Genomic DNA, 13,589 nt, shown 5'->3' on the forward strand with positions numbered 1-13,589 from the left:
GCAGAGGGTTTTTTTCCCTTGCTGTTAAGCAATTTTCAGGCAAATGCATCTTGCATAAAAACTGCTTCCAAAAGATTTCAAATATAAGAAATAGATGAAAAATAGTACAGTAGGGTCACTGACCACCTAAATACAAACAGTTGAGATCTTCAGCAAATCCTGTTGCCTCAAACAGAAGAGAAATGCAAACACCTGAGTGAAAACACACCTGTGCACTGGGTGAAAATTTGCATTTTAGTAAATATTTAAAGATTTGCTAGAGAAGTCTCCTATTCAAATCTGAAGGAAGATGAGCTCTGGCTAGCATACATGTCTGATTAACCACAACACAATGCAAGATGACTGCTGTTCAGATAAAAGTGACAACATCTCTCCAAACAGCATTCTCTCTCCAAGTCAATCCCAGCAAAAGCCAAACAGTCCTCCCAGAAAAATAACTCCTCTTCTGCTAAGAGATCAGAGGTGGCCTTCCCTGCTTCTAGCCATACAAATAACAGCTCACCATGACCAGAAATACACAGGAAAGCAATTTCTGAAGTTTTATCATAATAATTTTTCCTCATTCATCTCATTCCTTGCCATTTCAGAGCACCTCCAAGGCACAGTAATCAAACTGTTCAGCTATGCTTTGTACATCTGCCAGGCACAGACACACAAGCTGACTGCTTAGTAGCAAATAGAACTGGAAGCACATATCATTGGTTACCCAAAACATCAGAAGTCTAAAAATCATCTTATATATTTTATCATCTACTGTATCTCAAGGTCACCCTATATGTGGATTACCTAATCTAACATCTCATGATACACACAGCCTCCTCTGGACAAGAGACAGTAGTGCTAGAAAAGACTCAATAAAGCATCATTTCCTCCAGAACCTCAAATGGAACGTTAAGGTTCCCAAGTCTTATTAGCAAATGACTTGGACCTAAAGGCAAACCATCCAGTCTAACTCTAGTGATGGAAGACAGCAGGCTACGACACTCATTAACTTGAACAGTAAATGTCAGGATGATGACACTGATGGTTCTCAGCGGTTTGGATCAGTTAGGCAGGTGTCAATACTATTTTCATCTTGATGGAACACAATACACACAGCATTTAGGTATGCACTCGTTCACAAAAATATACTGCATGCCAGCTACTTTTGATAGATACACATTAAGAAGGGGAAATGTAAATAAAATTAAATCATGTTATCCTGCAGAGTGCCAAACGGGAAAGTTTGCTCATGCATTTCACTCCTGTCACTTAAAACACACATTAACTGTGTTTCCAACCTTCTCTCACTCTACTGACATTTATGCCCAAGTGTGTACAATTCCTTTACAACATAATTTCAAACTAATAAGTCATGCTCATTTAAATGAAAATATTAGCATGCTGAATGTCCTGGAAGAGATTACTGATCTATAAATTCTAGTCTTTTAATCCCTCAGAGTATTCAGTATTCAATGATTCAGCAGAGAACAGGAACATAAAAACAACTCACCCGACTAACTGTGAAATGGAGAATTCAACTGACTCTATGCAGGAACCATCCAAAGGTCACATATCAGATAAAACTTGGTGTTTATTTTTGCCAGCATACTAATTAATCACAAATAACCTCAAAAGAAAAATAACCACTTTGATATTTTTATTCTTCTGACAGTGAATTCTAGCTAGAGGAAGAAGTTACACATGGTATGTGGATGGTTCACAAAAGGGAGGAAGGGAAATAGTGCTAGAAAGGAGGAAAGATGGCAGAGTAATATTAGAATGATACCAGGAGTCAGTACGAAACTGAAAAGTTATGTGCTCAGCTGCAGAACTCCAACTGAAAATGAAGGCATGCAGCATTCAGTCCTACTTCTTCACTGTCATTGTATGCTCCAAAACTGCTCTTTATTTGACTGCTTTGATAATGCTTGCAAGGAAAGCTACCTGACAACTCTCTCCTTAAGGTGTAGTCATGTCTATGTGGATTCATGCTGTATATAAGTATTTGAGGCCAGGTCTTTTTTTTTTTTCCCTCAGTAAAACACAAAAGTACATCTATAACTGTCCTGCCCACACACATGGTGTACAATCTCATAGAAGGGGCAGGTACACAGACAAAGCCCCGAATTCTTCAAGGTCTTAGGTGGCTTCCATGAAAGAAGAAGAATAGGAAAACTGACTGCAGATGCATCTAAAAACAGGAACTTCCTATAAATAATAAACCAAATATATAAACAGAATAAACATTAATGTAAATACTACTAAGTAGCTATTAAGTGCTTCTTGTTCAGAGTTCAATATATAAAACTGTTTTACTACATCATGAGAAGCATCACAGCAGCTCCTATCTGCTCTTACAGTAAAAAGACATATGCTTGTCAAATACTCCAAACACTTCTTTCTCTCCTTAAGTTATACTGAGGCAGCTCGATTCTTTATAATTAAGTCATTGGGACTCCTCACTTCCCTAGATAGACTTTGAGATGTTCCAGCTGAAACTGAGCAAAGTAATTACTCTTTCAGAAAAGTAATTTTCCATCTTTCAGATACAATCAGTTACATAGTCCTAATTTCCAGAAGTATCAAAGAACATTTATCTAAACTGTGGATTGTGTGGCTGATAAAGTGTATCATTTCAGTGTTTCTCTCTTAGACATTGTCACTTTTACAAAAAAGCTTGCAGAATTCCCTTATTAAAATACCAAATCCTTTGTGATTGGATATTAACAAAATGCAACCTCAAAGAGATTCTAATAATATCACATTTTAACTAGCTAGTATGAAAGATTTACAAAGCTCTAACATTCTGAAGAGGTACAATTAAAATGGCAAATGACAGACATCATTAGGCATTCCACCTGTAATACAGAAAACAATTGAGAAGCCAAAAACTGAAGGGAGGTTGTTCTGTCATATCACAGACTGGATGCAAGAGTTTTATTCCTAACTTCCACCACTGATTTCTTTTTGACTGTGCAGTACCACACTGTATGAACTTAGCTTTTACAGACCTCATTATCTGCTTGTTTATAAGTGGAAAACAATCATTCCTTTTCTCAAGGGTGCTGACAGTCTTGCTAATTGCAGTTCATTTTGAGATCATCAAAAGAAGAATCACATACAAGTAGAAAGCATAATGGTTATCCTATAAAAGCATTTATTAATCATCAAGATTTGGTTGTAACTTACTTAATTCCCAGTCCATCCTTATTTCTGAAGATGAGGGGAACTCTGAGAGCTTCTCTTTGCACATACTCAAAAGTAAAATCTGTTTGAATAGTGAATAAAAAAAACATATCCAAAATCAGTTATAATGGCATTAGCACCTCACATCACATTTCCAACAAAATGCTCCCTATTTCCCTTTTCTCACCAAAGAACTCCAATGTCACTTAAAGAAAAATAAAAAGAGAATGCATATTTTAGGTCCAAACCGGAAACCAAATGACAGACAATGCTCTCCCAGCTGCTCTCTATTTTTCCTGTTCACTGATGCACATAAAATAGAATCCAGTCAGAGTTTGTCAATTAAGGTCTGGGTTGAAATACCCAGGCTGTAATGAAATACCAAATTAACAGTTAAAAGATAATCCCAACTAAATTACTGCAAATCAGCCTACTACTTTGAGGGCAAATGCTTAGTTTCAACTGTGTATTTAATTTTGTATATTTAAGCCATACACTTGTACTTAGGAAAAAGCCTGTTTTCTGGTGAGCATTCCCTGAGTACAGAAGAAAACCCTGATTCTGTGAACACAGACTTTGCCTTTTGTGTGAGGATTACTATTACTTTTAGCAGAGTCATTTTTTTAATGATTAAATTAATCAGAAATGTAACTGCAGGAGCTGATAGTCAGAAATCTCACACAGGGAAATGGGGAAAACCGAACAGTTTTTGTGGGGGAGTCCCAGTGTAAGACAAACAAACTGAAAATTAAACCTAAGTTTGTTATGTTAACACTGATCACTATCACCTTCTTGCTTCACTTGGAGGATTACTGAGAAACTGGCCCTTCCTGGGGATTTCTTTAGGCAATGGCCTGATACAATAGCCATGATTTGAGGATTAGAGAGGAAGTTACAAGGCAGCGATTTGAGTGAGCTGTGACTACAAAACTCCACTCTCCTTTTGGAGCCTTTAGCCACAGAGAGAGAAGGAATTCCTGCAATGGCCACATACCACTGTGCTCTTGCTAGTCCTCCTTTCTCACAGGAAAAAACGAGTTTTATATAGCATCCATATGCTACCTTAAAATGGAAACCATTGCTTCACTCTTCAGCACTACAGACACACTACAGGCTGGCAAATACACTATACACTTTATAGATTGTATCCATGTAGCCATCAATAAATATGCTTCCTGGGAAAGCAGAAGAACCTCAGAGTTTGCATCAGTGATGTATCTCTGCTAGAAAAACACACACTGACGTGACCAGGGAAAACAGAGGCAAAGCTCCCATGTCTGCAGATCTATTTCCCACTATTTTGACAGTTTCTTTCTCTGCCATTTTCAATTAGCAATTATGACAAGTAGGGATATAATATTCCTACTCTGAGTTACCAAATCAGAGCACTGTAATTATCCATTTACAAAAACATTAAAATTGCAGAAACTTTACTGCTACTAGTCTCAAAATAAGTGTAATGAATACACCAATTAAATAAGGTTACCACATAAATATTTCTGTACTAGAGAACCCATCATTTCTCACAGCCATTCCCGTTAAAACTGTTGGCTTGAGGTAAGCAAATAAAGAAACCACAGACATTTTTTAAGGACCCTCATCCAAGACAAGTCAACAAACATCAAGAATACTGTTGGTGGGAGAAGCAGACTAGAGAACAAGTAACTATAAAAAAGTGGATTCGAGCCAAAAATCCCACCACTGCCTCCCAGCACCTTGAAGAAACCCTCCAACCTGCATTCCTAACAAATAATAATGATATAAAAATCCAAGAAGAGTGATCATTATAAATAAGGACATGAGAAACCAAAATAAGTCAATATGTCGCTTAATCAATTCCATGTGTTCATATAAAGGGACTTTTTTATTCTTACTAACCACTGTCATTCTTTTGCCTAAATTCAATGCAACTCTTGCATTTAGAGCAAAAACATGCCAATAGTAAAAATAAAACCAGAGCAAATAGGAAAGCAGATTCTTTTTCTTCCTAATGCCACAACAAAGCCTTTAAATCCCTTGTAGGGTCGAACAAAGCAGACACAGACCACAACAAAATCACAAAAGACACTCATTTATTTTCAAGTTCCCTAGAAAGGAGAAAGCTTCCCAAAGATTTCAGAGCTGCTGAGCTAGGGAAGCTGGGGGTTGTGCTACAGTTTGCAGGTAGCAATGGCAACCACTGGAGTATTTGGAGGATGAGGGTAGAATGCGATCATTTTCTGGAAAATTAATTAACATTTTCCAGCTTAAAAAAAAATTAGGTGTTTGTGTTTTGTTTGCAGGAAGAGGGGTCAGGGTTGAGCTTATCTCCTAAACAAATACCTTCCTAAATAAGGTAGGTATTTAATTTCTCCACCACATTAACTTTTCTAAAAGGAGCTTAAAACGCTGATGCAAAACTAAGCCGAGGAGAGAAAAGGAAATTTTCTAAACTAGATCAGTGGCTCCACAGTTGTAGCCATTTCAGGAGGACTACAGCCAAAACTACTCTTTCCTCAAGTCAGCTTAGACAGGGAGTCCTCCTAAGGCCGAGTTTTGCCGACAGTCAGCTAGGAATTGGGATCTGTTTCAGCGGTGCCACTGTAAATAAAGGTGACTTGCAACCCCCTCCCCGGCAAACCTCTCCCCTTTTCCTTCCTGCCAGGCAACCCTGCCACAGAGCTGGGCTCTGCCTTTGCTTACAGCGCTGTCACTGAAGTCACTTAAGCAAACCAAGTACCTTTGGGGAGGGGAGTGCTGTAATTTAATATATGACAGAAACACAAAGAAGTTATTGACTTTAAAGTCTCCAACCGTGGGCTCATCAGCTGCATCCTTTTGCAAAAAGGGGTCCTGCAGTCAATAATGGGCGGAGGAGGGGGCAGGAATCACCTCCGGCTCAGTGGGGGCTGGGCTTTCCGCCTCTCCTTTGGCAGGACCTAATTCCTGACCATCTCGGTGTTGCGCTGGGGTCACGGTGGCGGAGCACGGGGCACAGGGAGCGCAAGGCGCTGCCATATATCACCACGCTGCCTTCCGAGCACTGTGTCGGGGCAAAAGCCTCCCTTGGGTTGCAGGGACGGGTGGGGGACGGAGCAGCCGCCCCCCCCTTCCGCCTCCCTTGCTGCTGGCCCCGGCGTCGTCACCGGATCCCCGGGCAGGGGGGCGCGAAATACGAACCCGGGCGCGGAGCTACACGTGGAGTCTGCAGTGGCAGAGCAAGCCCAGGCCGGGCTGTCCCCCCCCTCCACCGGGCAGCCTCCCCCCTCCTTCCCCGGGCCTTTACCTTTCCCATCCATGGCATGCACGAAATCCCCGTGATACATTTTACTCTTTAATTTCTCTTCCAAATTGAAACTCCTGATGCTGACAATTTCCTCCACGTCCGACAGATCTTCGTTCTCATCGTACCGCCTTCTGCCAATAGATCGCTAGAAAACAAACAAAACAACCCACATTGTCCGGGAGGGAAATAAAAAGTCGGTTCAGTGGGGAGGAAAGCGCACGGACCGTGTGGGACGATTCGCTAAACAGGTTCCTGAGGGAAATAATCAAGATGTCAAGATACAAACGGAACAAAACCTGAACCCAAACAAGCTGCAGCACCGCTGCAGGCACAACCTTCGCCATCCCGCGGCACCGGACGCGGGTAACAGGTGTCTGGCTGCGGGCGCTGCAGCTCGGAGCCGGCGCTGGAAGGCGAGCGCAGACGGGCGTAACTGTCCCCCAAATTCACAAGCTACAGCACCGCTGTGCTTTGCAATCCTGTAAAGCCCGGGGACGGTGGCCAGTGCTCGTTAGCAACCGAATCATTTTTATTACTATAATTTCTGCAGGTGAATACAATTCCCCGAGGAAGGGAAGGGGTGCGAATGTTTTCATTTGATGCACAGCATCCAGGTTTGGGTATTTACATAATCCCAGTGTTTCCATAGTCACACCGGAAGCCGCAATTTAAAAAACACATCGCTTTATATAACGCCGCGAGGGATGCGCAGCCCCTACCCCGCTTCCCCCCTGCTCCGCCACCACGGGAGCCTGCGCGCTTCCACAGCGCCCAACGCGAGGGGGTCCGCGGGCGAGGGGCAGGAAGGAGTTAAATGCAAGAGGAAGGGGGGGTAGGCCCAGCGGAGGCCGGTGCCGCTCGCCCGGGGACTTGCGGCGGGTGCGGAGCCGGGGCTGGAAGCGGCGGGGCCCCGCGGCACGGCCCTGCCGGGCACAAAGGTAGGTTCCCCCGGTGGAGCGGAGCGGGTGGTGGGGAGGGGGAACCCGATGCACCAGCTTGCCCCGCACCCGGCAGCGCTCGGCCCTGCACACCCGCCCCGCAGCCGGCCCTGCGCACCCGCGCGGTGGATCCGCACAAACCCTGACCCACGGGGGGAAAAAAGGAAAGAAAAAAGAAAAAAATTCTCGTCCCACCCTCTCCTTCCCCTCGGTTTAAATTCCACCCCCTTCCCCAGTGTCTAAGCTGCTCTCTTGCAAACTAAGTCGCTCTGCTGCCTCCGGTTTACATGCATTTCTCCCTTTGCAAACAATTAAGCAAAATCAATTAAAATGCACAAATAGGAAATCGGCAGAAGCCAGCTACACACCAATCTTCTTCCAGAGTCTTTCTCTGCCTCCATTTTTTTGGAGAGTTTCATCACTTAATTGTCAACAGTTCCTCTCTCCTGCATTTTTTGGCCCAAATGGGGAGGAGGAAAAACAAAAGCCATCCAGGTCTCTCTAAAGTTTTGCAATTTTGCACCAGCACTTTTTTGGGGGGGAGGGGGAGGGAAGGGGAGGGGGGCGGCGGCGATGCGTTTTGCAAAGTCCTAAGGAACCATTTCCAGGCACTGCGTGCGGAGCGGGGGCGCAGGCGTCGCAGAGCCCGGAACGTAAACAGGGGCGGGGGGGGGGGGGGTGGGAGGAGGAGGCTGGAGGGGGGTGTCCGGAGGCAGCGGCGCGGTACCGGCGCTGGGCTGTCCGCCGGCCCCGCCGGAGGGGGGTCGGGTCACGAGTGCGCGGCGGGCGCGGCACGCAGGCGCTGAGCGGCGGGGGAGGGGGGACACCACAAAGGCCACCGGTCCCTGCTCGGGTGCCAGCCGCGACCCAGCGGGACGTGCCCTGTAAAGTTGGGCGGTTGCGCTGACACGATGGGGAGTGGGGTTGAACGCCGGCTGCCCAGCCTCGCGTTTGAAACGCGGGCGCAGCTTTGGAGAGCGCCTGAGAAGAGCTGGGGGGTTACGTAGCGGATACGAGGAATTATTATTCTCCTCTGTGGAGGTAGGGTTAATTTTTGCGTTCGGCTAAGCGCGCTGCTTCACACAGACGTGGCTGCGCGCACGGTGACCGCACCGAAGGCAAACACCGGCCACTGCGTGAAGGGCTCTTAAATCTGAACCTCTGTTTGTCCCGTGGCAACGGGTTGTAATATCTATAACATAATATTCGGTGTGAAACCCAGCAAAGATGCACGTACATGTAATTGCAACTCAGATGAAAAAGTAGGTAAAAATCAAAGTAAGTGCTGATGCAAAAAGTCTCAGAAACCAGCAGGACCACTATACGTGAGACTACCAGAGGGTCTGATTTCTACAACACCAGTTCACATCTACTCTAAATTGATGCCGAGCAAATATTGGGACCATCTGATCACAACAGCAGGGTCAGAGTGCAGGTTTGAAGAGCCTCCAGGTTCCACAGCCTGGCTCCTCTCTGATGTGACACCCTTCACCTCCACTCTGCACCCCCCAAGAAACGGAACATCAAAGCGTATCTAAGCCCTGGGTTGAGGCTGATGCCTTTGACTGTGCTCCTCTGGCTTGCTTTTGCACTTTTTTGAGCTGGATATTGAAAATAAATGCATTTCTGCCTTCAGAACCATTCACTGTTGCCTCTCCTGGGCCAGCAAAAAATTGGAGTGCTGTGATCTAACCACTACAAATCTCAGAAGCAATTTTCCAGCTTTCTTTCCGTGGCTTTAATTCTCAGATCAGTTAGACGGAGATTGAAACTTTTCTTAAAATAAGGCATTTTTCTTTACTATTCCTGTCTGTTTCTACCAACAGAAACATAGAGCAGCCAGTTTCCCTTTGCATACCTAACCAGTTATGTTCCAGGTACAAATGAAGCGTGTTAAATATTGTGCAAAAGACAAAACCCTTTAAAATTCAATTCTGTGGGCCTTGCCCATCATATCTTTGGAAAGATCCATATTTTAATGAACCATGGCATGTGGATAAAGGCAACAGAGGAAGGAGTTCTGATTTAGGATTTAAGGCAGTAACCTTCTCCCTCTACATCTGCCAATAACTATTTGCAAAATCTTGAAAAACCATGTAATCTTTCTCTAACATCTCCCTATTTGCAGATAAATGAAGTTTATTATCATATAGAAGGGTTTTATGGGCTATATATTGAAGTGTGGATTCCAGATGTCTGTTATAGCAAGTGCATTATTAATCCCTAATCCTGGCGAGATGTATGCCTACGTTGACCTTTCAGACAAGATGACTCAATCTGGAAATTAAACACATGTGTACATCTGGGGGATTGAGGCCAGAGAACTTGTTCAAGATAAATGGATGTTGCTGTTGTCATCAGACAAAAAAACACATCATCCATCCATTCCACCAAAAAAGACAGAACTGAGACATAAAAGGAAATCAACTCATTTTTCTTTCTCTTTTTTTTTTTTTTGATAGGAATAATCTGAGACTCTTGGTGTGCCCAGCAAACCCACCAAGGACTGCAGGTATCACATACACTTGGAAACACCCGAGCACAGGACTGAACTCTGGATGGAAATGCATTTCACAAATACCACAGTTTTAATCTCTAAATCTCCAAAACCAGAAAACACGCATTTAACCTTAAACCAGAAATGATTCCTATTAAACTACAATTCATTTTACCATTGAAATAATACTGTGATCTGTGTATTAATAACAGAAAACCCATCTCAGACTTCACTGCAAAATAAGTGACAGGGTGGTAGGCGATGAGAATATCCACAGCTGCGTTACGATAAAACCATATAGAAGCAATATTAAACCCATGTGCTTCAAGACATAAGTGCTGGCAGGTAAAAAGTAGGGCTTGCAATCTCCTCTGAGCAGGTCATGCTGCAGGTTTCTTCGCAGCCAAAAATATGGGAGGGGGTGACAACACCTCAGGTATCACTGTGAAAGGGGAGTGGTGACCGTTGGGAAAGAGGCTAGTCTGAACTGTATTAAAAAAACCACAACACTAAAACTTTTTTTTGCTGGATGTTAATGTAGCTTAAATTATTTAAGATCTAGTCATGACAGTGTGGTGGATCCTGACCTTGTTAGCTTGAAACTTGGAGCTGTCATTTAATTAAACTAGTACTGCAGTGCTCATGCTAAAATAAGAACCACAGTGCCATGCTTGCGAAGGCTGTGTGAAGAAATGGGTTAATTCACCCCCTTTCAGTTATTTCACATTGGCTAGAATGGACTGAAATGATCTTAAAACGTTTTTAAAGTATCTTTTCTCCTGCAAGATCTACAACTCTGTACCTTAGCTTAGGTGAAAACAGAAAACTAGATCGTTAGCCAGTTCATTCTCTTACGAAGGAATGGCAGATGAAAATCTTTCCCCAACTACACTTTAAGCTCTACTCTAGATGAGCTTTGCAGAGATGCTTGCCTGAACCTCTTGTAGATTGGGACTGCTGGCAAACCTTCATTTGCCTTTTGCAACATCAGATGTGTTGTTTTTAATGCAGACCTACCAGAATTTCCATTTTGTGGTAACCTGATTTGGTTTTGGTACAATAACAAGAGCAAATGGAAGTGCTGATTTGCATGTGAAGCTGGAAATATGTTTTATAAAAACTGGTACACAGAGGGCAGCAGCTTTGCATGCTCAGTACCCTACCACAGCAACCATGGGGTACTCAGTGAACCTATTGAATCCTCCCACAGAAAATACAGAAGTACATTTGGAGCAGAAAAAAACCCCAACCCTGAGTATCCTTGTGGCGGTGTACAGGTTTCTCAGGGCATTCTGGAAAGAAACTTGGACTTCTGCCACCTGCTCCAATTGTGTTCATGCATAAATGATCCAGGGAATGGGTTGACATTACCTCTCATTAGGGATAATAACAGTCTGCTGCTGAAAGAACCAGTTCCCTTTCTCTTGCATGTACATCCCTCATTTCTCCTGCATTAGGTGTAGTGTTTGTGCAGCCACGGAGTGAGTCAGTTCAGTGACCTGATCCAGCTGAAAACTCACTCATTCAGAAAAAAAACCCCAACTTCTATTTCTTTTTCCCATTAGGCCAGTTTAGTGTGGCCATTTGATCCGTGTAATCTACAGGCTGGAGGGGAGAGTGGGGTGAGGTGGAGGAAGAGTGCAGGACTACACCCTTTTGGTGGCCTTCCGCAACTGCACTGATGAGAGGTAACATCAAACCACAGCTTTGAACTCCGGTATGGTTTCAACAGAACTCCCTGAAGCATTTCTGAGAGTTAAGTAAGCATGACTGACTCCTTTTGTTTCAGCTAACTCTAGAGTGGCAGTATAGAGGTATGTAATAATGAGTAATTAGAGTTGGGAAGAAAATAACTTATCCTGTTTAGTTTGTACCTCAGAACGGAGCTGTAAAATGGAACATAAATGGGAAAAAATGCTTCAGTCCTATGTTTTAGCTGCAGGAGAAGCCTTGATCCTTAGTATGTTTTCAACAAACTGATTTTATATTTGCTAGGAAAGGAAATGATGCTTATTTCAAAGCTACAACGCTGGGCCTTAAAATTACACATGGGCTTTGTTTGGAAAATAAAATGAGATTTCTTTACTGATTCAGTAGGTCCTTCTTCAGACCTTTTATTTGAATGAAATATGAACTCAAATATGCAGTACTGTTACATTTTTCAAAGCCTTTCCTGATAAACAGAAATAAACAGAAGAATAGAGAAACTGAGTTCAAAGAGTCTATTTTAATGCAATTATCTAGAAAGGCACTTGAAGTTTTACTCAGCTGTATGTCTCTTGCAGTTTGGGGGTTGTATTTTCTTTGAGAAATCTGATTTTAGGGAACAGGTCAAAGCCTAGGTATTATTTGTGCAGTAGTGCTCATCCATGATGTTACCGTTCAACCATAATATTGATCATAAACAGGAAGACACAGTGAACAATCAATCTTGGTTATGTGCACAAACATTTTTCATAGCTTATGAGCAACAATGCAAAATATTTTTAAATGTATGATTCCACAGAAACTAAATGACAGAGACTTAAATGATTGCTTGAGATGTGGAGGAAGTTTTACATTACTGGGTTTTGATGGTTACTTTATCTCCCAAGCAAAATGTAGAAAGGAAATCACAATATGGTTATTACTCATTGTGGTGCTCAGGCTTAGCCTAAGGCAGATACAGAAAATGCTGACTGTAGTGATGAAGTCTTCTGGGTTTTTTAAGAATTAAAGCACACTGAACACAGAGTAGTATTTTATAAAGCTAACTTTTGCAGGACTTTCAAATGGATACTGTCTATTATTAATAGCATTTTTCTTACTAGAAACCAACAGCAACAGGTTTGTTTCGTACGTGTCCCTTAATTCTCCAGACCCACAAGTTTGACTTGGCACAAGCACTATTTTAAGTCTCACCTTTTCAAAATTCATCTTCACAACTGTGCCATGTATTTGCTATGGAGTTCTGCTCTGACTCATTTTTCCCCTCTGTAAAACAGAGAAAAAAAAAATATGGTTTAAAGGGTTTGCATGAGCGTGGTAGTAAAAACAACACTGGCATACCTATCTGTTGAAATGTCCTGCTTAATCAACTTTATCTGATACAAAACTCGTTTATCAGGAGCTCCAGGCATACAAAATTATTATGAAAACCGTAATTATGTGATAAACGAGTAGATGTATTGATTTCAATTGGAAGCAAGGGTGGATGCTCAGACCATTTAGATCCACGGGACAGACGGGGATAAAATGTTTTAAGCATTTTAGGAGAGGAGGCTAAAGAAGGAAGTAGAGAAATGGCTTCGTGGTTGTGTTTTGAGGGAAGGCAGCGAGGGGGACGCACACACCCCATCCCATCCTGCCCCGAGGGGAGGGGCATCCACCTCCGCCCTGAGGCTACAAAACGGGCTGAGAAACAACCCGTTCCCATCTCCGATGCTCCAACCTGAGACTGCTCACCCGCCCCGCTGCCGTAGCCACCCGGAGGCCGCGTCCCGGGCTCCAGCCGTGCCTTGGCGTGGGGGTTCGGCCTCTCCACCGACCCGCTGAGGGGGGACGGCGCGAAGAGACGTCCCTCAAGAACAGGCCTCACGCGCGCGCGCCGCCTTCCCTCAGCACAGCTGCGGCGGGAAACGGCCTCTGGGGCGCGACGCCCGCCCGCCCTCGGGCTCCCTTGAGGGCTGCCGGGAAGCGGCCGGGGCCGGGCCGCGCCGCGCCGCCCAATGAGGCGGCGGTG

General features: G+C 43.8%; 1 protein-coding gene across 3 annotated transcripts in view; it reads right to left on the minus strand.

Moving 5' to 3' along the window:
- The window catches only part of KDM2B (lysine demethylase 2B), a 119,014-nt gene extending 105,491 nt beyond the window's left edge, over positions 1–13,523 (minus strand). For 2 of the 3 annotated variants that reach the window (XM_062009604.1, XM_062009605.1), the window contains exons 1-4: positions 13,313–13,522; positions 12,770–12,841; positions 6,434–6,578; positions 3,172–3,250 (exon numbers count right to left, since the gene is read on the minus strand). In XM_062009604.1, the coding sequence (XP_061865588.1) occupies positions 3,172–3,250; positions 6,434–6,578; positions 12,770–12,784 (239 nt within the window). In that variant the 5' untranslated portion in view covers positions 12,785–12,841; positions 13,313–13,522. Of the gene's footprint in view, positions 1–3,171; positions 3,251–6,433; positions 6,579–12,769; positions 12,842–13,312 lie in introns of all 3 variants that reach the window. The other variant, XM_062009603.1, reaches the window with a different exon arrangement.
- Positions 13,524–13,589: the final 66 nt, after the last annotated feature.

This window comes from Colius striatus, chromosome 17, assembly GCF_028858725.1.
Source record: "Colius striatus isolate bColStr4 chromosome 17, bColStr4.1.hap1, whole genome shotgun sequence".
Classification (NCBI taxonomy): Eukaryota; Metazoa; Chordata; class Aves; order Coliiformes; family Coliidae; genus Colius; species Colius striatus.